At 35.4% G+C, this 22,651-nt stretch overlaps 3 protein-coding genes across 4 annotated transcripts; 2 read left to right on the forward strand and 1 right to left on the reverse strand.

Moving 5' to 3' along the window:
• The first annotated feature begins 4,002 nt into the window (after positions 1-4,002).
• On the forward strand, positions 4,003-8,418 carry LOC111010208 (MLO-like protein 6). The gene is made up of 15 exons (XM_022283558.2): positions 4,003-4,287; positions 4,534-4,591; positions 4,716-4,939; positions 5,135-5,251; positions 5,337-5,397; positions 5,764-5,852; positions 6,224-6,298; positions 6,398-6,492; positions 6,574-6,623; positions 6,749-6,789; positions 6,882-7,055; positions 7,166-7,201; positions 7,348-7,415; positions 7,536-7,596; positions 7,749-8,418. Exons 1-15 carry the CDS (start codon positions 4,165-4,167, stop codon positions 8,181-8,183), a joined length of 1,707 nt encoding a protein of 568 aa, XP_022139250.2. The 5' UTR covers positions 4,003-4,164; the 3' UTR covers positions 8,184-8,418.
• Positions 8,419-9,892: 1,474 nt separating this feature from the next.
• Positions 9,893-12,540, forward strand: LOC111010030 (uncharacterized). The gene is made up of 6 exons (XM_022283292.2): positions 9,893-10,377; positions 10,641-10,668; positions 11,461-11,691; positions 11,869-11,932; positions 12,015-12,074; positions 12,212-12,540. Exons 1-6 carry the CDS (start codon positions 10,253-10,255, stop codon positions 12,265-12,267), a joined length of 564 nt encoding a protein of 187 aa, XP_022138984.1. The 5' UTR covers positions 9,893-10,252; the 3' UTR covers positions 12,268-12,540.
• Positions 12,541-12,577: 37 nt separating this feature from the next.
• ATATH8 (Protein kinase superfamily protein) lies at positions 12,578-21,318 on the reverse strand. Of its 2 annotated transcripts, XM_022283290.2 has the most exons (16): positions 20,872-21,318; positions 19,990-20,165; positions 19,450-19,609; positions 19,242-19,294; positions 18,615-18,758; positions 18,415-18,519; positions 18,207-18,332; positions 16,991-17,182; positions 16,774-16,880; positions 16,537-16,699; positions 16,339-16,404; positions 15,620-15,713; positions 14,720-14,832; positions 14,239-14,309; positions 13,546-13,699; positions 12,578-13,348 (listed from the first exon to the last, which is right to left on the reverse strand). In XM_022283290.2, exons 1-16 carry the CDS (start codon positions 21,194-21,196, stop codon positions 12,914-12,916), a joined length of 2,484 nt encoding a protein of 827 aa, XP_022138982.1. In that variant the 5' UTR covers positions 21,197-21,318; the 3' UTR covers positions 12,578-12,913. The 2 variants fall into 2 exon arrangements, with proteins under 2 accessions (XP_022138982.1, XP_087973451.1); XM_088117325.1 differs by lacking the exons at positions 19,242-19,294; positions 19,450-19,609.
• Positions 21,319-22,651: the final 1,333 nt, after the last annotated feature.

A 22,651-nucleotide genomic window follows, 5' to 3' on the forward strand; every position in this document is an offset into this window, starting at 1 on the left:
TATCTAATATTCGAAGTTTATTTTCTCTACCGAATACTTTGATCCAAATTTACATTCACTTCAATCATTAAAAAAAATAAATCACACAACAAAAAAATATCAATACTTATGAATTATGATGCACCTTTTTTAGGTCCAAATTCTTATGAACTTAACTTTGAGGCAATAGATGACCCATCAAATTATTACCATTATCCTCATGGGCAAATTCATTAAATTTCAGTCATAAAATGCTATGGCCCTACCATCCAATTGCCCTTTGCAAAATTGCAAGTGGGCATTACAAAGAGGGGGTTGAAAACAATGAAAATATCCTATAGCTACACAAACCTTCATTTAAGACATGGGGAAAGGACGTCAAATTTGGGACCACATCTCACATCTAGTTTGGTCTTTTGGTTGAAAATGTATACCTTAGTCAAGTTCGTCCGATATTTTAAATTAGATATTTCTACGACGTCGAATCAAACCAATAACTTTCCTTATGAGATTGCATTTTATTGAAAATTTTGTATTGAATTGAGTTAGTGATGTGTTGGTTGGTCTCTAATTTAAAATAAGCGTGATTTATTGAAATTCTAAAATTTGGTTGCAAAAGTTTCTTTTGATGAAATTGAATGAGTTTCTTTGGAGAAGAATAATTAACTTGGCGTGTTATTATGACATCATATTGATGTCATACTAAATGGAAAACGAAAAAAATAGGAAAAAGGAAAAAAAACATGAAGATATATAATGTCGAGCTATCAAATATCGACCACGTGTGGGGACAAGCTAGCGAGGTACGATCTTAAGCAAAAAGGACTTTCAAAAGGAACAAACACTATGACACTTAAGTTAGTAGAGCTGTGAGCTACAGTAAATTTTTTTTGGAGCAAACTTGCGTACTTGAACGAAGAGATGAAGTGTCCCTTTTATAGGTGATAAGAGAGGATAAGGCTATTGGAACCACTCCGACCGACGGTTGCAGCTATCGGGTCCCAGGTCGGTTGTCGACCTGAGGTCATAGCCCTTGGGTCAGTTGAAGATAACTTTTACGAGTTTCCGTGTCAGTTTTGGTCCTTAACTCGATCCTGAGTGTAGGTGATTGGTCTCCTCCGTTAGCTTGGTTGAATGGATGCGATGATACCGAGCTGAGTTGACTGGTACATGTGTCTTGTATTTTCCTTTCCAACATATAAAATCAAAATATTTATTAAATTAAATTGGGTAATTTTTGAATGATATTTGTTTGTGTTGGTTTTGCAAGTTGCAAAGGCATAATTTATTAGGGGATGTGACTTTTGTCTGTCAACAAATGCTTGGAAGGCATATCCCATAAAAATGGGTAGGACCATTTCTATGGCTAGCTAGGATAATGTTTCATTTCTTATTTATGATTTTACAAAAAATTGTTTTTATTAAAAAAGGAACAAAAATATTGAATAACAGTCTATTGTTTCTTCTCTCCATTCTAAATTAAAAAGTAGAAATTGTACTGAATAACATAAAATAAATATGCTATTTACAAAAATATTATTACTTTTTATCTCTTTAAGAAACGTCACAAGAATGATAAAATATGTATTTTAAAAAATATCATGACTTTTTATCTCTTAAAAAAAAACACAAAAATGACATTTGGTTTATCTCATGCGATTATATAAGTTTTCGTATTTTTTTAAAACTTGTAATCCTAATGCTATATATACTATTTTTATAACATCTTTTGTAACTTTTTGAAAAACTTGAATAAGAAAATTTAAAGAGTAAGAATTTACTTTTAAAAAAATTTAAATACAATTTAAATGAGAAATGTTTGATAGGATAAATAGGAGTACTATTAATTTCTTATATTTAAAATTCCAAAATTAAAAAATTCCCCATTTTCAAACCTTATGAATTACACGAAGGAGATAGAAAAGGAAATAAATATAGTTATATGACCATTTTTTAAAATTAAAGTCTTTCACTATTAATTATGATTTTGGTCCATTTTTATATCTATATTTTTGGGATTTTTGTTTTTATAATTTATCCAATGTTTTGACCCACGAGAGATGATAAGTTTTTTTTAGTACAACATGTATGGGTGGGAGTTCGAACTCATTATCTTTTGGTCAGAGATAGATGCCTTAACCATTTGAGCTATGCTCGGTTTGGCAAAATTAAACGAGTTAGTCATAATAGATATGAAACTTGACATCGACTTAGACCTACTCATTTTTAATTTGAAAAAAAATCAACATTTTTTAACTTGTTATTAATCGACAAACCAATAAAAAATAAGCTAAAACACTTGATTTCACTATATAGGCCAATAAGATTAATATAAGAAAAATAATTTAACAAGAAGAAAACGACGTTAACGATACCTATCAAAACAACACTAATTTACTTGTCATTTAATTTAAAAACATGTCTGGTCCAATATCATATACCATAACGTAGAATTCACATTTCATCCACTAATTTGAGCTAAAAGTCAAAATAATTCTTAAGACAACCTAATTTCAGAAAAAAAAAAAGAAAAAAATTTCTTAAGACAACCTTATTTGTAAATTACTGTTCTTTCTCTAATAATTTAGAAATAAAACCCTGGAAAGTTTTTTTTTTCTCTCCGGTGAATATTCCATTCAAGTTCAAGATTGTGCACAAATTTTCTTGTACCCCAAGGAACGATCCGAAGAGAATTTCATTCATGGCTAAATTTACATCCTAACAGATCTCGTTTAATTTCTGGAATCGAGGATGATTCGCTTAAACGAAGTACTCCAGAAATTTTCTAGTAAGATGGAAAATTATTCGAGCATTTTGTCTTGCTATCTACGGTCAAATTTGGGGAGCTCCCTGGCCCTCAAGTTTCTGAATCCAAGTCCAACAGCAACGAGTTGCCGGAAATCTACGGCTAATCAAGACTCCAATAATTCTGGCTAATTAGTTAACTTGCCCTAATTTGTTTGAGATTTTCAGATTCAGAACAAGTCTATGTGGGAACGAATCTGTCGCGTTTGGAATTGTCCTGTTTTGCGCTCGTTTTCAGCCACTGGGATGAGGGTTTAACGTGCATTGAATTATTGGAGGGCCCTTCGGATGTTGAGTGGAGAAGACTTGTCAATTTTGGCGCGTCAAACGTTGCTGCTATGCTTGGTAAGGTCAATAAATTTTCTTGGACTGTTCGAATATATGATAAGTTCAAAATAGCTGTTTGCAGGAGAATTATACAGAACTCCAAAGTCTATACGTAATGATAGTCAATGCAGTAATTAATTCCTTGATGATTGATTGATTGATTGAATTAATATGTGTAATTACCTGATTTGGGTGGATCATTGTTTTGATTTATTCTAGTTCAATCCTTTTACCTCAGCTTGGTGAGAATATTTTGTTACCAGGTATCGATTTAATCCTAATTTAATAATTGATGTAGTTTGTTTATCCTAACTACATGTCACGTGATGAAAATGTAGTTTGTTTATCTAATGATTGAAAGAATCTGCTTAACTGTAATAATTGAAGTTGCTTGGGAGCTGTTTCGAAAAGCAACAGTATACGTTTTAAGGCAAAAGTTTGAATAATTATTTTTTACTCCTTTTGTTTCCTTATAAGTTATAGTTTCTTAAAATGAATGATGTTTATTTATCTTCCAAATTTATGGGCATATAAACAATGATTTCACACCCACGTTAACCTTAACTTTTAGAAAAACAGAAAGTTTTTATTTTTCTTTTCTTCTCTTTCAAAATACCTCCAGAAACCCTTAGTTTGACTGTGAAACAAATAAAAAATACATTATAGATATGAAAATCAACTCATGCTTTGAAAAAAGTAATATATAATATATGATTTAAATTTCTTAAAGTGAAACCTCTAGTCTAGCGCAATCTAACATGGTCCATTTTCTCTCTCATCCTTTGACAAACCCTTCTAGGAAAGGGTCAAAGGGATGTGAGTCATCATTCATTTCCTCTTTTATTGGTAGAAGACTTTCCCAAGCTTAATTTTAAGTCTTTAACTAACCACCTCCATTGGCATTTGGCATAAGAAAATATAAATACAGTACGAAGACAGTGGTACTTTGCATCTGCATTTTCTTGCCTCATCCTTCTCCTTCCAGTCTTTCATTTCCTTGCTGTAAGCTTGAGAGTTTTGTTTCTGTTAATAAGGAGAGAACTTCCATTATCAATGGATAAATCTGTAGAACAGCGTACTTTGGAAGATACTTCAACTTGGGCTGTTGCGGTTATTTGTTTTGTGTTGGTTGTTATTTCAATCTTCATTGAACATATCATTCACCTCACTGGAAAGGTAGGCGTTCTTCCAAGTGTTCCACAATTGGAAATGCCTCAAACTGTTAAATCCAAGCTTAAGCGGCATCATGCCTTTTCCAAGTACAGAATTTCAGTAGAATGCTGGTTTTGGCTTGATGATAGAACTTTATAATGTGTTTTTCAATATTTGGCACTGCAGAAGTTATCTTTTGCTGAAGTTGTGCTTCTCTATGGCTGCTTGAATCTTTTATGTTATGTTGATTAAACCTTCATTTTCTCGCAGTGGCTGGAAAAAAGACACAAGCCAGCTCTTGTTGAAGCTCTTGAAAAGATTAAAGCAGGTACTGGCCCATCGAGTAACTGCAACTTTTGGGGAAATGTTTTTTTTCTTATGTCAAAGGCTAACTATTTCTCTCTTCTTTCCCTTCTCTCTTTCCCTTCTCTCTTGTTGATGGTCTCGCGAAGAGCTTATGCTGTTGGGATTCATATCCCTACTTCTAACAATAGGCCAAGATGCTGTTACTCAAATTTGCGTTTCCAAGGACCTTGCGGCAACTTGGCTTCCATGTGCAAAAAAAATAGAACCAGTTTCCAAGAATAGCCGTCTAAAACTTCTTGAATTTTTAGATCCTGACTATGGTTCAAGGCGTATTTTAGCCTCAAAAGGAAAAGATTACTGCACTGATAGGGTAAGAACAACATCTTAAAGCTTAAACAAAAAATGGTTCTTGTTGGAAGTTTAACTCTCTCTACTAGTTGTTGCAGTATTTCATTTTCTAATTTAATAATAGATTTGCAAAAATGTAATTGACATTAAAATAGAAATTGAGTGCGCTTATATATCCCAAGTGATTTAAAGCTTTCTCGGCTGAACATTTTTGCAGGGCCAACTCGCCTTTGTGTCAGCATATGGAATCCACCAGCTCCATATTTTCATCTTTGTATTGGCCGTCTTCCACGTCCTATACTGCATCCTCACTTTGGCTTTTGGTAGAACAAAGGTAGTCTAACTTTTTCCTCGCAGCTCTCTCTCTCTCTCTCTCTCTCTCTCTCTCTCTCTCTCTCTTATGAATTCCTTTATTGTAGATGAACAAATGGAAGACCTGGGAGGATGAGACAAAGACAATTGAATACCAGTACTATAATGGTTTGATTTCCTTCAAATTCCATTTAAATGACTAGATTTTACAGTGCTTTACTCACAAGCTTTCAAATATCAATTAACAGGACCAGCTATTAACAGTGCTTCTTATTATGAATATTTGATAGAATCTCATACAAGTTGGAGATGATTTTTCAACAACCTCGGATGAAGTCCTTTTTTTTATATAGTTTTTGTATATTTTGCTTCATCTAGTTTGGAGCCATGATATCATTTTGAGAAGCATGGATTTTGCTTAGGCCCCCAATTATTGTCATGCTGTCAAATGCTTATCATCTTTCACTGCAGATGCATTCATTAGAAATCTTTGGCAATTCATTACTTACAAAAGGATAAATTTGTGTCTTGCAGATCCAGCAAGGTTTAGATTTGCAAGAGATACGACGTTTGGACGCCGGCACTTGAGCCTTTGGAGTCGTAGACCAATTTCCCTCTGGATAGTGAGTGTTTGTTATAAAATTAAATCAAGAATTTTTCTCATGAGTTTGATTTTGGCTACCTGTGTAGAATTAAAATTATTCACTCTTCCTGGAAACTCTTAGGAAATCATTATAAAGGGTGATAGGTCTTTTAAATCCTATATCAATGTTTTGATTGAAAATAATCAAAGAGATACAGATGAGTACATATATATAACTTTCACAATGTTTTCATTGAAATCTAGTCTCCTGATTTTTGCATCTGATTTTAAATCATATAGTTTGAACTTCCCACTGTATTTCTGTATGTATTTTATGGTTTAAATAAAATGAAATCTGGAACGACAGTGAAATTATACGTGATGTTCATCAGTCCATAATCTGTCACGCAGGTTTGTTTCTTCAGACAATTCTTTGGATCAGTTACCAAGGTTGATTACATGACACTGAGACATGGATTCATCGTTGTAAGCAGAATCTGTGAAATTGCATAGACTCCACTTTTCATATAGGTTGTTTAAAATGATTCTGAAAGTTCATACTTCTTAACTTGAGACATTTTTCAGGCACATTTGGCCCCCGGAAGTGAAGTAAAATTCGATTTCCACAAATACATTAGCAGATCTCTTGAAGAGGACTTCAAAGTGGTTGTGGGGATTAGGTTTGTTTTTTAATTATATAAATGAAGTTGATTTCACTTATTGATATCCATTTTAAAATTGACCAATCTTCTAATCTGCAGTCCAGTGATGTGGCTATTTGCTGTTCTGTTCATTCTGACCAATACACATGGTAAACTTACAAACGCTGCATTATGGACCATTGTACTTGTCATTTGTTTAGTTCCTTTAATCTCTCATAATTGGGAAGAAATGCTTTTCTTTCTTTTTTTTGTATTTTTTTTGATTCCTTGTCAGGGTGGTATTCATACCTATGGCTGCCTTTCATCTCCTTAATTGTAAGCACATTTCCATATTTCAACTTTTACTTTAAGCAATAGTCTTGTTTCATGGCTCATTCAACTTTTTACCAATTGAATATAATGCACAGATAATTCTATTGGTGGGAACGAAGCTCCATGTTATCATAACCCAGATGGGATTGACAATTCAAGAAAGGGGCCATGTCGTTAAGGGTGTTCCCGTTGTTCAACCCCGGGACGACCTCTTTTGGTTCGGACGTCCTCGTCTCATTCTTTTTCTGATTCACTTTGTTCTCTTTCAGGTACTTCCTTCTCAAAAGCCAACTTAATGTCTTTTTAGAAGTGTTACTTATGTCTCTACAATTTATTTGCTTTCCTCCCCGAAAAAATGACGTCCACTATGTGATTGCAGAATGCATTTCAGCTTGCCTTCTTTGCTTGGACCACAGTAAGCAATTCCATTGAGACCAACCCTCTTCCATTTTCATCTGATAGTATTTGTTTTTATTTTCTCTTTGTTAACTTTAGAAATTAACAACACTGAGAATCATATGCAGCAAACGTCCTTTAATACTGTGTTTAATTCTCTTTCAGTATGCATTTAACTTGAGATCTTGCTTCCATCAGAAAATTGAGGATATTGCCATCAGACTCTCGATGGGGTAAGTTAACAAGATGATCTGCCATAATCTTTCTGAAACTACCAACTTTCTAAGAAAACAACCCGTGTTTTATCATGCCTGAAAACCACTAACTGAAACCAAAATCGACAATTTTTTCAGGGTCATTATACAAGTTCTATGCAGTTATGTGACACTCCCACTCTATGCTCTTGTGACTCAGGTAAATATTAAGCAGACATCCCTTCTGTATACTTTTAATCTTTTCAAGATCATTATAATAAGAACTGCTATCTTGAGCTTGAGTAAATCTAGAACTCACAATAGTTACAAGGGAGAATAGGCCATTCATCACTTGTATTCACTTGATTCCAGATGGGGTCCAACATGAAACCGACCATTTTCAACGATCGGGTGGCAACGGCATTGAAGAACTGGCACCACTCTGCCAAAAAGAACATGAAGCACAACCGAAACCCAGATGGTAGCTCACCATTCTCAAGCAGGCCAACTACTCCAACTCATGGCATGTCTCCCGTTCACCTTCTGCACAAACAGCAGCACAGCAGCACATCTCCCAGGCTATCCGACGCTGAACATGATCGCTGGGACATCGAAGAGCTACCTCCTTCTTCACACCATAGTAGTAGAGCCCATGATCTTCAAGAACATGAACATTCCAATACAAATAGAGAACAGGAGATGACAGCTCAACGACCAAGTTCAGCAGATCCTGGCACCGCAACACGTCCTGCTCGCTCTCAACATGAAATCAGTAGGAGTCCCTCCGACTTCTCATTTGCCAAATGATTTAGCCATGGGAGATGGAATCAGCCACACCAAATGGTATTCTTGAACGTTCTTCGTGTACAGGGCAGCAGATACTACATCTGTATAATCTTTATACACTTGAGGACAATAGTATAGCCTTTGCAATTTCAACTAGCTTCTTTTATTGTGCTTCATATAGGGAGAAATGAACCAACTACTTTTCCCAAATTTTCTGGGTATTAATTCTCAAGAAAGTTAATTCTTTTCCCTCTTACAGCTTTTTACTTGGTGTTCTGTTATTTGATGTGTTTGAGGTCATAGGTTCAAATTCCAATCCATGAGCTCTCACTTTTATGGGCTTTTAAATATGTTGGAATTCTTTGATGTCTAATATTATACCATCTAAGCAGTTGTGGCATGAAAGTTACGAAATTAGTCAAAACGTCGCTCATTTGTGAGGGCATATGGAAAAAGATAAAGGAACTTTGAAAGAATGAGTTCAAACTCTATGATGGATATTTATTTCATATATTAAACAAGGTTTGTCAAGATAGGGTTAATTTAATGAATGCTGGGATAACGATTAAGACAAAATTAAACGAAAAGGTTCATTATCTTTATTGGAAAATTGAGCACCAACTAGTTAGATGCTTGATTTTGATGTTTAATATTTTTGAGTGGGTGGTTTATATTTAAGAGTATCTCCTTTTCATATCTTAGTTGATAAGATAAGACTAAGATTTCCTTTTGAAATCCTCATCCCCTAAAAGAAATGAAACTAAAATAAAATTCAATATCTGTGAGGATTATCAATCCATTGCTAACATAACATAATAAAAGCCCAATGCCTTGCACTCCCTTGTCTATTGAGAATGAAATATTAGTTAGGGACTTCAACTTTTGACTGTATACTATTTTTTCTCTCCCTAATTTTAAAATACAGTTTCTTTAGTCCAATGATCACGAGATAGGGAATTGAACCATCAACTCTTGAAATGGTAATATGTATCTCATTTACTAAATTTTTTTTTAAATCCGTGTGTCCGGGCCAGCTTGTGTACACCTCGACTAATCACAGGCCGACCGCTTACCTCATTTACTAAATTATGCTTGGATTAGCTTAACATGCATTTCCTAGCAGTGCAAGTGTGTGTTTGGGAAACTTAGGTGCATTTGAACTTATTTTATGGGACAATTATCTAACTTACGATATATGATTGTCAAGAAACTCACACGACTTTAATATCGTAGTGGGCGTCACGAAATTTAACTCATTTTCTCTAAATCTCTTTAAAACATTATAGGTATATTTGATACTATTAAAACAATAGTCATTTATTTAAAAAAAATGGTAAATTGCCAATAAATTCATTGATCTCACTAACAAATTTAAAAGGTAAGTTTTGTATTTTAGACCTATAAAAAGAGCTGCATATGCCTAAAAATTTCAATTATATTGGTACTATATTATTATTTTTTTAGTACAACAATGACGTGAATATTCGAAATTACGATCTTTAATCGGAACTTATAAATAAATGTCTTAATTAGTCAGTTATGCTTTAGTTGGTATATTTGTACTATATTTGTTGTGGTAATGCTCAATTAATGTAATGGAGGAATTTTCTCTCAATAAATTATTCTTATTAAGACAAGTTTTTACAAAATTAAATAATAAGATCCGATGGATTTTTTGTATAGAAAAAAGAAAGGGATTTCAAGATTATAATCTTTCAGTTATAAAGTTGAATTATTGTCGTTTATATTATAATTAATTAATAGGGATTTTAATATTGATAGTTGTTGGGAGAAATGGCATCTCATTTCTCATTATCCTTTTAACTTCCTTTCGCATTAGAATTTGTGAAAGCCACCTTCTCCACTATCCGGCGGATTTTCTCGGGAAAATCAGAGAAACGAAGTGAAATATTGGCGATTTTCCCTCCGTTTCTGAATTGAACTGAAATTTTTCTCGCTGTTTCTCGTGGATTTTGAGTCTACGGCGGTGGTTTGTGCATTTTGTTGTCTGTTTGTTTGCATAAAGATCGTCGTTGGATCTAATTGGAGAGGTTTTTCTTTTTCGTTTTTTGTTATTGATCGTTGCGGACATGGAGGTACGACCCAATCCGACGGCCGACAACTCGTCGATCCCGCAGCATCATCTCACCACTTCTCCATTGAAGCAGCCTGCCGCTTCTTCTAATCCTATCGACTCCAACGCTGTTGCGCAGAGGTGAAACTTCTTGCCGATCCATTCTTTTGGTTTACCGATTGTTTCGCTCCCGAGATTGCGGGAAGTGTGAAGAATAGACGAGAGAGAAAAGAAAACGATGGCAAGAATTAAGGAATGTCCAATTTGATGTTACGTTCTAGTCTTTTGATCAATCTGCTGTAGTGATTACTGATTGATTTTTTCATAGCAGGACTTCGGATTGAATTCTTGTCAATTGCAACTATAGCTTTGTGATTTTGACATTTTGCTTAATTTCGCTGCAGGCTGCAAAAGGAATTGATGTCACTGATGGTATGTTTCCCAGTTTCATTTTAGTTTTACATTTCTCATGGTGTTTCTTGGAGCCTTAAATTTTTGTATTACTTAGTTCTGTTGAGTCGATCTCGATGACATATAGTTGGTCAAAACAATGAGAATAGACAATTCTTGTGGGGACGGGTTTGGTGATCGATCTTCATTTGGAAAATATGTAATCTACTGCTCTTCCCTTTTGATACAGAATCATGGTCCCATCCACTCCTTGGTCCTCTTTTAGAACAAGTTCAGTATGTCCCCATGCTGGTTCTTCGAACCTCTTGAAATTTTGTTTTGCAGCCTCTACTTTTCCTAATATCATGTATTCACAACTATTAAGCTATTAGTGGCTTCACTATGGTCGGATATTCATAAATGAATTAAATTTACCCAATCCATCAGCTTAACCTTTTGAGTTGAGTGGTGGTTTATTCATTCTTAAAATAGTATCAATGTTCGAACTCTGCCTTGTTGTTTCCTCTCCATTTATAATGATTTCCATTTTTTGAGCCTCGTACAATTATCTAAGTCCACAAGTGAAGAAGAGTTTAGATATCCATAAATGAATTAAATTTATCCAACCCATCAGCTTAAATTTTTTATTTGAAAACTATTACGCATGCCATAACAAAGAAATGGTTGGAAAGAGTTACAAACTAGGTTTATTGTCTCCTAAACAGTTCATTTCTTGTTGTCGAACAAGGTTTTGCAGCCACGAGACGGTTTGAAATTATCTACCTTATGGGTAGCTCATTAACCATATTTGTTTGATGGTGGTCTCTACTATAGATGAGTGGAGGTGATCTTGGTGTATCAGCTTTTCCAGAAGGTGAGAGCATTTTCACGTGGATAGGCACAATTGAGGGTGGGAAAGGAACTGCATATGAGGGTTTGTCTTACAAACTCTCTTTAAATTTTCCTATGGACTACCCTTTCAAGCCACCCCTTGTCAAGTTTGAGACGCTGTGCTTCCATCCAAATGTCGATCAGTATGGCAACATTTGTCTCGACATTCTCCAGGTATCGGTTAATTATGCAGGGGTGTGTTTTTGCTTGTATGTTTATTTCAAAAAATCCTTTTGATGTTTTTCTTTGTTGTTTACTATTGAAGTTTGTTAGTGCATATAAAGCACCTCGTCGCTCGTTTAGTTGGTTTTTCGAATCTCCTGATGTTTGATGTAACTTCCTTTTCAATAGGACAAGTGGTCTTCGGCATATGATTGTAGAACCATCCTTCTGTCCATTCAAAGCCTATTAGGAGGTTTGCTCATTTCTGCCTTCTGCATATTTGGCAATCTTCTAATCTCAACCCTTTACTCTTATGAAGCTGTGTTTACTTGCAGAGCCCAACCCAGAGAGTCCTCTCAACAGCTATGCTGCTGCTCTGTGGAATAACACGGAAGGTCGGACTCGACTCCCTCTCTGTCGATCACCCTCTGCCCCCATTGACTGAAAAATTCTTATTGCTGCTCTTCTCATGATAAACACGGAGTAATGAAGGCATATATCTAAGCTGATTGTTTATTTTCTTGTTCTCCAGATTACAGAAAGATGGTCCACAAGCAGTATTTTTCTGGCGCTGTCTTAGATGGGTGATTTTGAAAAGCCAAGTAGAGAACAAAGATTGACATCATGTCATCAGTTGCAACACAAGTTACTGTAAAGCTCCAAGATAAAAGGTCTCAGACTTCATAACATAGAAAGAGAGAGAGAAATAGAGAGAAAAAGAAAGATTTACATTGAATTGTTTACTGGATATCTGTACCATTTTATCTGGCCATGATTGCTATATTGGGAGAATGAGTTCCACTCACCTGTACGTAATTGTTGGATGATATTTTACAGAATATGAAGCATCTTCTTGTGCTATTTGTTGCTACTAAGAAGTTAAAAGATAGCTCGGGTATATTGCACAACAGGATTCTTTGAAGGCTGCCGTTTTCTTGGACTTCAACCCTCTGAAATTTAAGAATAGAAATTCACAAATGCCCGAGTTTTTACAGCAACTATAAATTCTATACATATTATATGTTCTCTATACCATCTGCGTCTCTAATATATATTAGTCTTGGAGCACTAGAAGTTCTAAATATCCAGAAAATTTGGTGCAATCTCTCTGTTCTTTTTCGGTAGGGGGGCCGTTGCTCAGAACTCGGCTGCTATGGATTGGGTGTTGTGAGTAATCTGTTGCTGCAGAATTAGTTCCGAGGAGGGAGTGTAAGCAGAGTTCTTATATACATCATCATGAGGTGACTGCGTATTGCTTGGGAGCAAGTGATATGGGACCCAAATAGGCTTCAGACAAGGACACAACTATCCGGTGAAAAGCCATTGCTGAAGCTGTTGCAAATATTATGAAGGATGTCCAATAGAACTTGAGCATCAAAATTGGTTTTTTGCTAGCGGATTTGAGCACCTTGGAGAAAAGCAATTTGACCCGCCGATCATTCAAGATGGAACTGTAATCTATTTGACCCGTCATGAACTGTGAACTACTTCGCCCTCTCCTGTCTGATGCAATTTCCATTCTAACTGTACCGAGCTCGGTAGCACGGGTGCCTTGTCCTAGCGTTTTAAATGCCCATTGGCAAATTATATCAGCCACGATCCTGCAAAGTTGTTGACGGAATAACTTTGCCTCTTTAGAAACCATTGCTTGGATCAGTGAAGCTCCATTCTGTTCATCAAGATGCCAAGATAAATTACCATTTAGAATCATTAGCTATGACTTCGCTTCGATGATGAGTCTTTAAGATTACTTCAGCATATAACACATTATCAGACGGTTGGTCAAGAACATAATTATTCAACCAAGATAGAAAAGGAGCAATGATGGGCACTAATAACAGAGAAAAGATTGTTAGTTACACTTACCACGGTCATTACAAGCCTTCTAAGCGCTGCACCTTCTTTGGAAACTAATAGCCTTGTAATTAAATTTACAACATCAAGGTCACTGTTGCCCTTAACGGTTGAATATTCATTAGCTGCTTCATTATGTGGAGCTATCATTCGTTGCAAACCTTTCCTGCAAATCAAGACATAAAAAGGGTTCTAAATTCATATAATCATTATGGGATCATCGACCCGATCTTAACAAGGCCCTAGTAAGTACTCCGCCATCAGCTGCAACCATGAAACTCCCATCTTCCCCAAATTTCTACAACTCCAAAACGACTATATCTTTTATTGCCCCTTTTTCTAACAGGGGGTGTTAAAAGGGTCTCACTCCTTGTATTATGCTAATCAACTATCCCTAATAATTGTGGAGAGGCTTCGTCCACCTTAACACAAGCTTGGGGGCCCGCTCCTAGCTGAAACCATGTGTATATACATATATACATTGGAAAAATATAGCACCTCTCCCATTAGATGACTGACTCATGAGAAAGTGTGGAAGAGCTCGAGTATTTCTGTAAACCGGAAGACTATAGTTCTTAATATTCGAGGGACCAAAAGCTTACAATTTGACAAGAACTTTGATGCAACCCTTCAATAGGATGCTACAGCTATGAAAATTCTGTTACGAATTCAACAATCGACGTAATGAAACAGAACCTTACATACCTCATTGCACCTACTCTTAGAAAAAGAACAACTCTCTGCCATTGAAATTCTTTCTTTTTGTTTAGGACCACCTGCAAAAGGAAAAATGAATGGTGAAAGTTGAGACTGCGTCCATCTTCTGACATCTCTATAAAGAACTACTAACAACTTTGATAGGCTATGCTGTTTTGACAAATAGCACAGTGAATATTGAGAAGCCAATGTAACTGATTCAACAGTGAAAAAATAGGAATGTTCGTAAAATTAGCACATCAACAAGCATATTCCATCAGTAAAATGAAGTGTCGTCATAAAATAGAAATGTAATGAATACGATAATATAAGAATTAAGAAAGTGGGAACCAACAAAGTGTTAGACAGTCCAACTCTATGGCTAATGCAATGCAATCACCATCTATAACTTCAAAATATCAATATCATCACCAGATGCAACAACAAATATCAACCGTGTAAAAGTCATAAGGAAGTTATTATAAAATACCGAATGTAATATTTTCCGGGTTGCAACTGAATTTTCAGTAAGGAGTTTCTGTACAACATAAGGAAATGCAGCTTCAAAGGTCTTGAAATCTTGATCTGCAGCTAATGCCAGACCTGAGCACATGACAAAAATATAAAATTTGAACGTTAAAAATAGAGAAGTCCGGTGGTGGTCATCATATCTGAACATCATAAACAATAGTAAAATGTATGAAGATAAAACTTTTTCATTTTTTTTGGCTTTCTTCTTATAGTCATCAATAATTCTCATGGCCATCAAACCTTTTTTTTTTCATATTTTTTTCTTTTTGAGATATGATAATTCAGAAAACTCAAGGCTCCCCATTAGAGACCTTACAACAATCTTCAATCAAGTTATGATATTTGTTAATGATTTATTTTGAAGTTTTTATAATGAAAACGATGACATTTTTGCTCTACTACCGTTTCGGTATTTCGTAAGTGTCTCATATGGAAGCAAAAGTTATATCCAAGATTTTAGAATATCTAAGTTTGTCAATCATTTTGAATTTCAAAGAGTAGAAAAGTCAAATTTCATTGGTAATTAAAGTAGTTACTTACCTAATATAAACCAGCTTTATTAAAAGAATTTTCGATAAAGCGCATTAATACCAATCCCCCGATGCTTTAGAGAGGGAAGGAGAGAAAGATTCCTAGTACTTTGTACTTTTAAACATTCAGATGCTTTATTTTTTATTAGTCCCATTCAATAAATAAGGGTGAAACGAAACCCTTGTTCTAGTCTTAAGTGAACTCATTCATAAACATAACCATTAATATGTCGGCTATTATCTAGTAAATGCCGCGTAAAAATTACTCATAAGTTTGCTGGGTTAAAACAAAGTAAAATCAGTTCTAATAGTGCCATGTAATAGCTCACCTTCCAAGGAGGCAAGAGACCGTAGCATTAGTGTATAGTATGGAGGCATGCGGAATTGGTACTTGAGGGCTATAGACCAGATTTTACCGATAACCTAAATGAAAGTAATCATCAGGATTCAGCAGTAATAAATATGAATCAGAAAGACGATTAGCAATAGCTAGAATGCAGGAAAAAGAAGGCATGTTTAACAACCGCGACAGTGTATCAAGAATAAGTAACATGATCTAAACATTGTAGTTATAAGATGAATAAGAGTAACACAAGAAATGTTTATCCAGAATTTAAATACTAGCCAATGGAACTGGGGATGTGTTTTCATTTATTTCTCGGCCAATTTCCAAAAAGGAAAAGGAAGAGAAAGGAGACTAGTACACTTTCTTTAAGGGGCTTAGTCCTTATCAAGGGCTCTTAACTTGTGGAAAGTTTTTTATAAGGTATCCAAGAATGTAATACAAGTGCATGTATTAACCAAGCACGATATATTTGGAGAGAGATCAGTACCACTAGATGCTGGCAACCTATAAAACTAATAAGCAATAGCTACTGCAATATTTCACTGACAACTGATCATTATAAGCCAATAAAGTTGTAATCATAAGAAGATTTTGCAATCCGTAATTATCAAAATATAAATCAAAAGAAACTATTAGCATCGAATAAAAAGTTAAGGTCCTGTCATATGTTCAAAAAAATAAATAGCAAGATCTCAATCTCACCTTACTGAACTTTACATCAGGAATTCCAGATTTAAATTCTACTTCTCCTAAGGCATATTCCAAATCCTGAAACATGATTGGTCACTTGTCAATTGCATGCAGGGAACTTGCAGAGATTCCTAGCAGTGGGAAAAGAACTTGGGCTTTATATTAACCAAACTGTAGTGTTCTTAATGAATGTAGGAGGAGATGTGATACCAAAGTAACGCGTCGTATATTAGTCCCTGGCCTCACGACATCCATTTCAGCAAGAGCGTGGACAAGGGAAGCCCAATCCCCATTTACAATGTGTACAATGGATGCAAGCATTGCTAATTGATGCTTCTTCTCCATCCGACAAAGTAAACCAAAGTCTAGAAACCTGGCAGGATATGAAATGTTGATGGATCTTTCAATAGATAACATCCTATACATACGTCAGACAGAGAAAATTACCCCATTTGTCCTGAAGATATATAACGCAAGTTTCCAGGGTGTGGATCAGCATGCAGTAGTCCAGTATCAAGTAGCTGAACTAATGATGCCTCAACTCCTTTGTTAACCTAGAAGAAAGAAAGCATAACAAGTTAATTAATTTTATACCAGTACTGGGGGACTTGGGAACACAAAATAGCATGTGGCAACAACTTAGTGCTGTGCAAATTGAACACACCAAATCAAGAAGACGCCTTTTGGCATCAACTTTTTGCCTCTCTGAATATGGTGAGTTGGGTTTCCCAGTAGATACAGAGAGTAAATCAGTTGGACTATCACCAGAAATCCACTCCATAGTCAAGACTTTCTTTTGGCTTAAATGTCTGAATACTTTGGGCACATGCATAAATGGAAAGCGGGAATGAGTTTCCTGCACAAGCAGCAAGATCATTTGATATAATCTTAGTAGCATGTTAGAGAGATGAACTGCAGGGGAGGAACAGTTGCCACCACGTCATACACCAAGAAAGACAAAAAGTAGAATGTAGTGAGATGGATTTTCCAGGAATGTGGTTTTCTGTGAGCAATATTTCACATACTTACGTACCAAGTTAAAATATTAATTTATATCATTGTGTACAAGCAGATCTTGATGTGTCTAACACAAATATTTTTCCTTCCCTCACAAAGTGAAAGAAATGTATGCTACAGCGAGAAAAAAAGAAAATAAAAGAAGAAAAGAAAGGAAAGAAAAAAAGTGGCATCGGTTCAATTCCCTTTACAACTTCACAAACCCGGAGAACGGCAGTTCTCCCTTGATTGAAAGAGACTCCTCCCACGTCAATCATTCATTACTTCATCAAGCTCTTCAAGTGCAGAACAAGTATAGAGAGATAGCAGGCAGCATCCAATTTGATCTCATCTCTATCCCAAGGCAGCTTATGCATGTTTTCTGAATTATCTAGATTTTAGACCATAGGAGGTTGTACTTCTGACTAATTTGAAATTTCTATAAGACTGAATGATGCAAATGGTGATCTCCCTGAACCCTAGTCAACACACATGATATCAGAATCATGCCACCTGGCACAAAGCTTAGAGCTCAGAGGCAACTCTTCCACCCAAATCCCCAAGCTCTACCTTATACGTGGCAAATTGTTTATACTGTTCTCTACTTCCACCCAAAGAATAAAAAAACACAAATAACTAGGCAACCATTCAACAGTATGACATACATAAAATGTCACATTGATAAAATTAAACATAGTTAAGCATTTAACCAAAAAAATTATAGTTAAGCATTTAACCAAAAAAATTATAGTTAAGCATTTAACCAAAAAAATTATAGTTAAGCATTTAACCAAACAGTGAGAACTCTGAAAAAATTTCTGGAAGCTCTTTTCAGACATAATGGTGAAAGAAAAGTAATATTAAAGGTAATATGGAGTGCCTACCAGAAACTCTGTTGCATTTTTGGCCTCTAAAGTATAATCTAATTCCCCAAGCAAACCTTTCCCTAGTTCATCAGCATACAGAGGAAGGTCACTTTTTCTCTTTGCTATCTTTTGCAAGAATCCAAGCTGAAATAATCATTTAAATTAAAAAATGAGATGTATAAATGCATATGAAGAAAATTATACATCACTGAAAGGTAATACATACCCCAAGTCGAAGTATATATACATCACGTACTACCACATGAAGCATGTTGGGGCGTTGAACCTTCACAGCCACATTAATGCCATCAAGTGTTCTCCCACGATAGACCTATAATGTTTGAAAAGCTCAATGTTTAAGCAACCTCCATATTGAAATCCGAACATGCATTTACAAGCACAATTTTCTTTCAAATACAAAGACACCTGACCAAAAGATGCTGCAGCCACAGGTTCCTCAGAGATGTAGCTGAAAAATGATTCTATGGGAGAACCTAGTTCTTCCTGAATAATTTTCATAGCAATGGTCCTGGGAAAAGGAGGAATTTGATCATGTAGCTCAGACAAAGCCTGCAATTAGAATATAAAATACAAGAGAAAGAAACAAAGAACAAACTAGTCATTACAGTTTACTTTGAATGAACGCAAATCATTAGAAAAGTACAAGAGGGTTCATTATTTAAAGATGTATCTTTAACCATATTTCTATAGACCGTAAACATGCAAAGAAACTCACAGGTAGCAGCATAATGTTATGCACAAAACATATTTCCAGAAACCATGATCTATATCTTTTAAGAGTTTATCTGTCCCATTGATATAGCCTACCAGCAAGAGAGTTAGTCAACCGAACCTCATGCACGAGAACAATAATGAATATCAGAATCTCACAAATCCCATTCAAAAAATACTAAGAGGATGAGAGACAAATCTAGGTTCTATGATATCGAGGAAAAGAGCAATGGGCAGATGCGAAAAGAAAGAAACAGGGTACACTTTTATTTTGCCACTTAAAGTAATTCAAAGAAAATAAGCAAGTCGCTTTCATCTAACCTTTGAAATTTCACTACCAATTATATCTGGCCTTGTGGAAAGGGACTGACCAACTGCGATAGAGAGACAAAATTAGCATGCCAGTAATTTTCAGTCTGGATAAGATACAAACGTGGTCTGCAGGAACAAATGCCACAATGTGAAAAGAAGAAAGGTGACCAAGCAGAAAAAATGGAACTTAGAAGGAAACTAATCTGGAGTTTCAGACCTTTGATAAAAGTGGGGCCCAAGTTTAAGAGGGTTTCTTTTAGCACCAACCCAAATTTGGATTTTGATCCATCGCTGTCTCCATCTAAGCTTGGTCTCAGAAACTTTTGCACTCTAGACATTCGAATCCTTATTGCTGCAGAAGCAAACGAGGAAAATACCTTCCAATAGCCAACATGGTAAATGCAATAAGCATCTGGATCATCCATTTGCATGGGTAATGGCTAATTCAGGATGGAATTAAAACCCTCCGGGTAGTGTGTGTTATACAGTCATTCATCCATTAGCTCATTATTTTCTAAGGACAAACAATTTCGGTTGTGCTCAAGAAACATGCCCTCCATGATAACTAAAGGATCTTTTGTTCCTTAGAATACAGTCATTCAAAATGTTTTAACTACAAAAAATTTGAAAGAAAAAACCAACCATAGTAAGAACTTAAACTCAACTCTCAAACAGCTCTTATGTAATCCACACGGACAAATAACAAAGAAAATAAACCAACACGGTGTTAACATGATATATAAAATTAAAGTAATACCTCTAACAATCGAAGGGACACTATATGAGGCCTGCAACTGAAATAGTCAGCAACACTTTGTGGATCATAGACCTCAGGAAGTGGTTTTGACCAAATTTTGGATAGAGAATAATAATAAACGACATATGCTTCTAAGGCTTTAAGATCAGCCATGAGCAAATCTAAACCAGAGAGTTCTGCACGCAGAATAAAATGTTTGAATATAAGTATTAGCAACAATGAACGTTATTTACAACATCAATGGGATAGTTGCTAAGAGCATGTATGCATGCAGTAACAAAAGGATTAGGTCCCTAAATTTTAAAAAGTGTCTAATATGTCTGAAATTTTCAATGATGTATCTAATAGGTTACTAAACTTTAAAAAGTGTGTAATATGTCCTTAAACTCTCGATTATGTATCTAATAGGTCTTTAAAGTTTAAAGTTGTCTCATAAATTAGGATCTATTAGACACAAAATTAAAAGTTCATAGATGATAGATCCGTTAGATACAGAATTGATAGTGTATGACAACTACTAGACACTTTTTAAAGTTCAGCACCTTTAAACACAGCATTAAAAGTTAACTTATTAGACACTTTTAAAATTCAAAGACTCAGACACAGCCATAAGAGATTGAACTTAGAAAAAGAAATCCACATCCGCCTAGGCAAGCAGTCCGTTTCAGCAATCAGGATAGCTGCGTCTCTACTTACGAGTGCCATTACGGATGAAATTAGACAAATGCAACATTTTCAACTATAAGTTAATCGATTAATTAGCTGATATCCAATTGAGCTAAACATCATTTCACATTCCCACACACAATCTGACTGTAATGACTGTGTTCGTGAACACGAGCATGTATTCCAAGTAAAGAACAGGACTACAGAAAGCTTAACCTGGATATGAAGGTCGCGGGCAAGAAGGAGTAGGAAGAGCAAGAGCACGAGGATCTTCAAGGTTCCGAAGCCACAGAAGATCGTCGAAGGTCTTCGAAACCTGCGGAATTCGAAGAGCATCATTCGCCCACCGAATCCCTCTGTTCAACCCGACCTTTATGAACTCCGCATCCTTGCGAACCACATCCGCGAAGTGCCCCCAATTTGCCACAACTCGTTGCCTCCTCCTAATCAGCAACGCCGACTTTCTGGCCCGCCCGGAGGCCGCTGCAGGCAGAGGTTGGCAAAACGACGAAGATGGCGCCATCGCCGCCATTGCCGCCATTGACGACGGTAGCTAGAATCTTGGAATTGGAATCAGAAACGAATTCTGAGGAGATTCCAGAAGTGAATTGAAACGAAGAATGGCAGTTGGAAAGTTGAAACAGTAAAGCATAGTGTGCACTCGCACTTCGTGATCATCTTCTGTGGCTATGGGAGTGCTGAGGAGCCACAATCGTCTGGTCCAGCACTAGCGTAGAACTCAGTCGTGGCCCAATTCTACTTGATTACGCTCTCATTGTAGAAAATTTCTCATAATAAAATTTCTCAGTATCATTTAATAATAATATAAGCTTTAGAGATATAATAAAATATTAATTAACGACGTATTTAAATGTGAATGAAATAAAAATTAAGACAACAACAATAATTGATAGATGTTTTGATCTCTCATTCCAACTGCAAAAACAAGCTGCATGTATCAAAAGCATTAACTCATTATTTTATAATAAATATTCAATAAACATAAATAACTTCATTAATATCGCGAGTCTCATAAAAGTTTACTTCTAAATCAGTTTTTAATTATATTTTTAGAATAAAAACTATATAGATAATTGACGTCATGTTCATAACGGGCCAGCAGCCCCGGCCCTCAACTAGGACCACGACCATCCCATCTACGTTGGGCCATATCTCACGGAGGCCCAATGGCTCAGAATTCCATTTATTCCATATGGTGACAAAAGAAGAAAAAAAAATTGATTTAGAAAGAAAACAAAAATTTTAACTGCCTAGATGATAAAATTTATCAAACGCACCGTTTAATTATTGATCGTTTCAATATTATATACCATAGGTTGTTTTATCTTGAAGGTTGGTCATCAAAGGATGAGAATGTAAATTAGTAATTTTGTAATTTAGCACTAGCCTTAGGTCTTTTTTTTTATTTAATAGTTCAATCCAAGTTCAAAAGGAGAACTATTGAAAATGTTTACATACATATAAGCAGTGGTTTTGATAATAAAATATTAAAAATTTGAACTTTTTATATATTTTTACTATTAGGAGTTGGAATGGGGGATCGAACTCTCACCCTCTTGGTTGGAGGTATATGTCAATTACCGCTAAGCTATACTCACTTTGACAAGAGTCTCATGGTTAACTTATAAAGATTATATATATAAAGCTGAAGCTAAAGAGTTAAAAAAAAAAAGAATCCTAAAACTGTATATAGTATATAAAAATAAAGCTAAATCAAAATGACAAATCCTAGAGTTTCAATTTCTTTTCAATTTAGATCCAATAATTCTTTAAGTTTTGCTTTGTTTCTTAAAATTTGGTCTAATCTTACCGATCATCATTATAACCAATATTAATACACGACACAATTTCTATTTTGGAGTAAAATGAGCTAATATTTTAATATGGCAACCACGTCGGGCTATGGGTTCAAGTGGAAGGTTTAAGAAGTTTAGATACAGGAGAGACCTATGTTTGGGTTCACGAGTTTAAGAAA

The sequence above is a fragment of the Momordica charantia genome (genome assembly GCF_013281855.1).
Source record: "Momordica charantia cultivar OHB3-1 chromosome 9 unlocalized genomic scaffold, Mcharantia_2.0 BLBB01000009.1, whole genome shotgun sequence".
Classification (NCBI taxonomy): domain Eukaryota; kingdom Viridiplantae; phylum Streptophyta; class Magnoliopsida; order Cucurbitales; family Cucurbitaceae; genus Momordica; species Momordica charantia.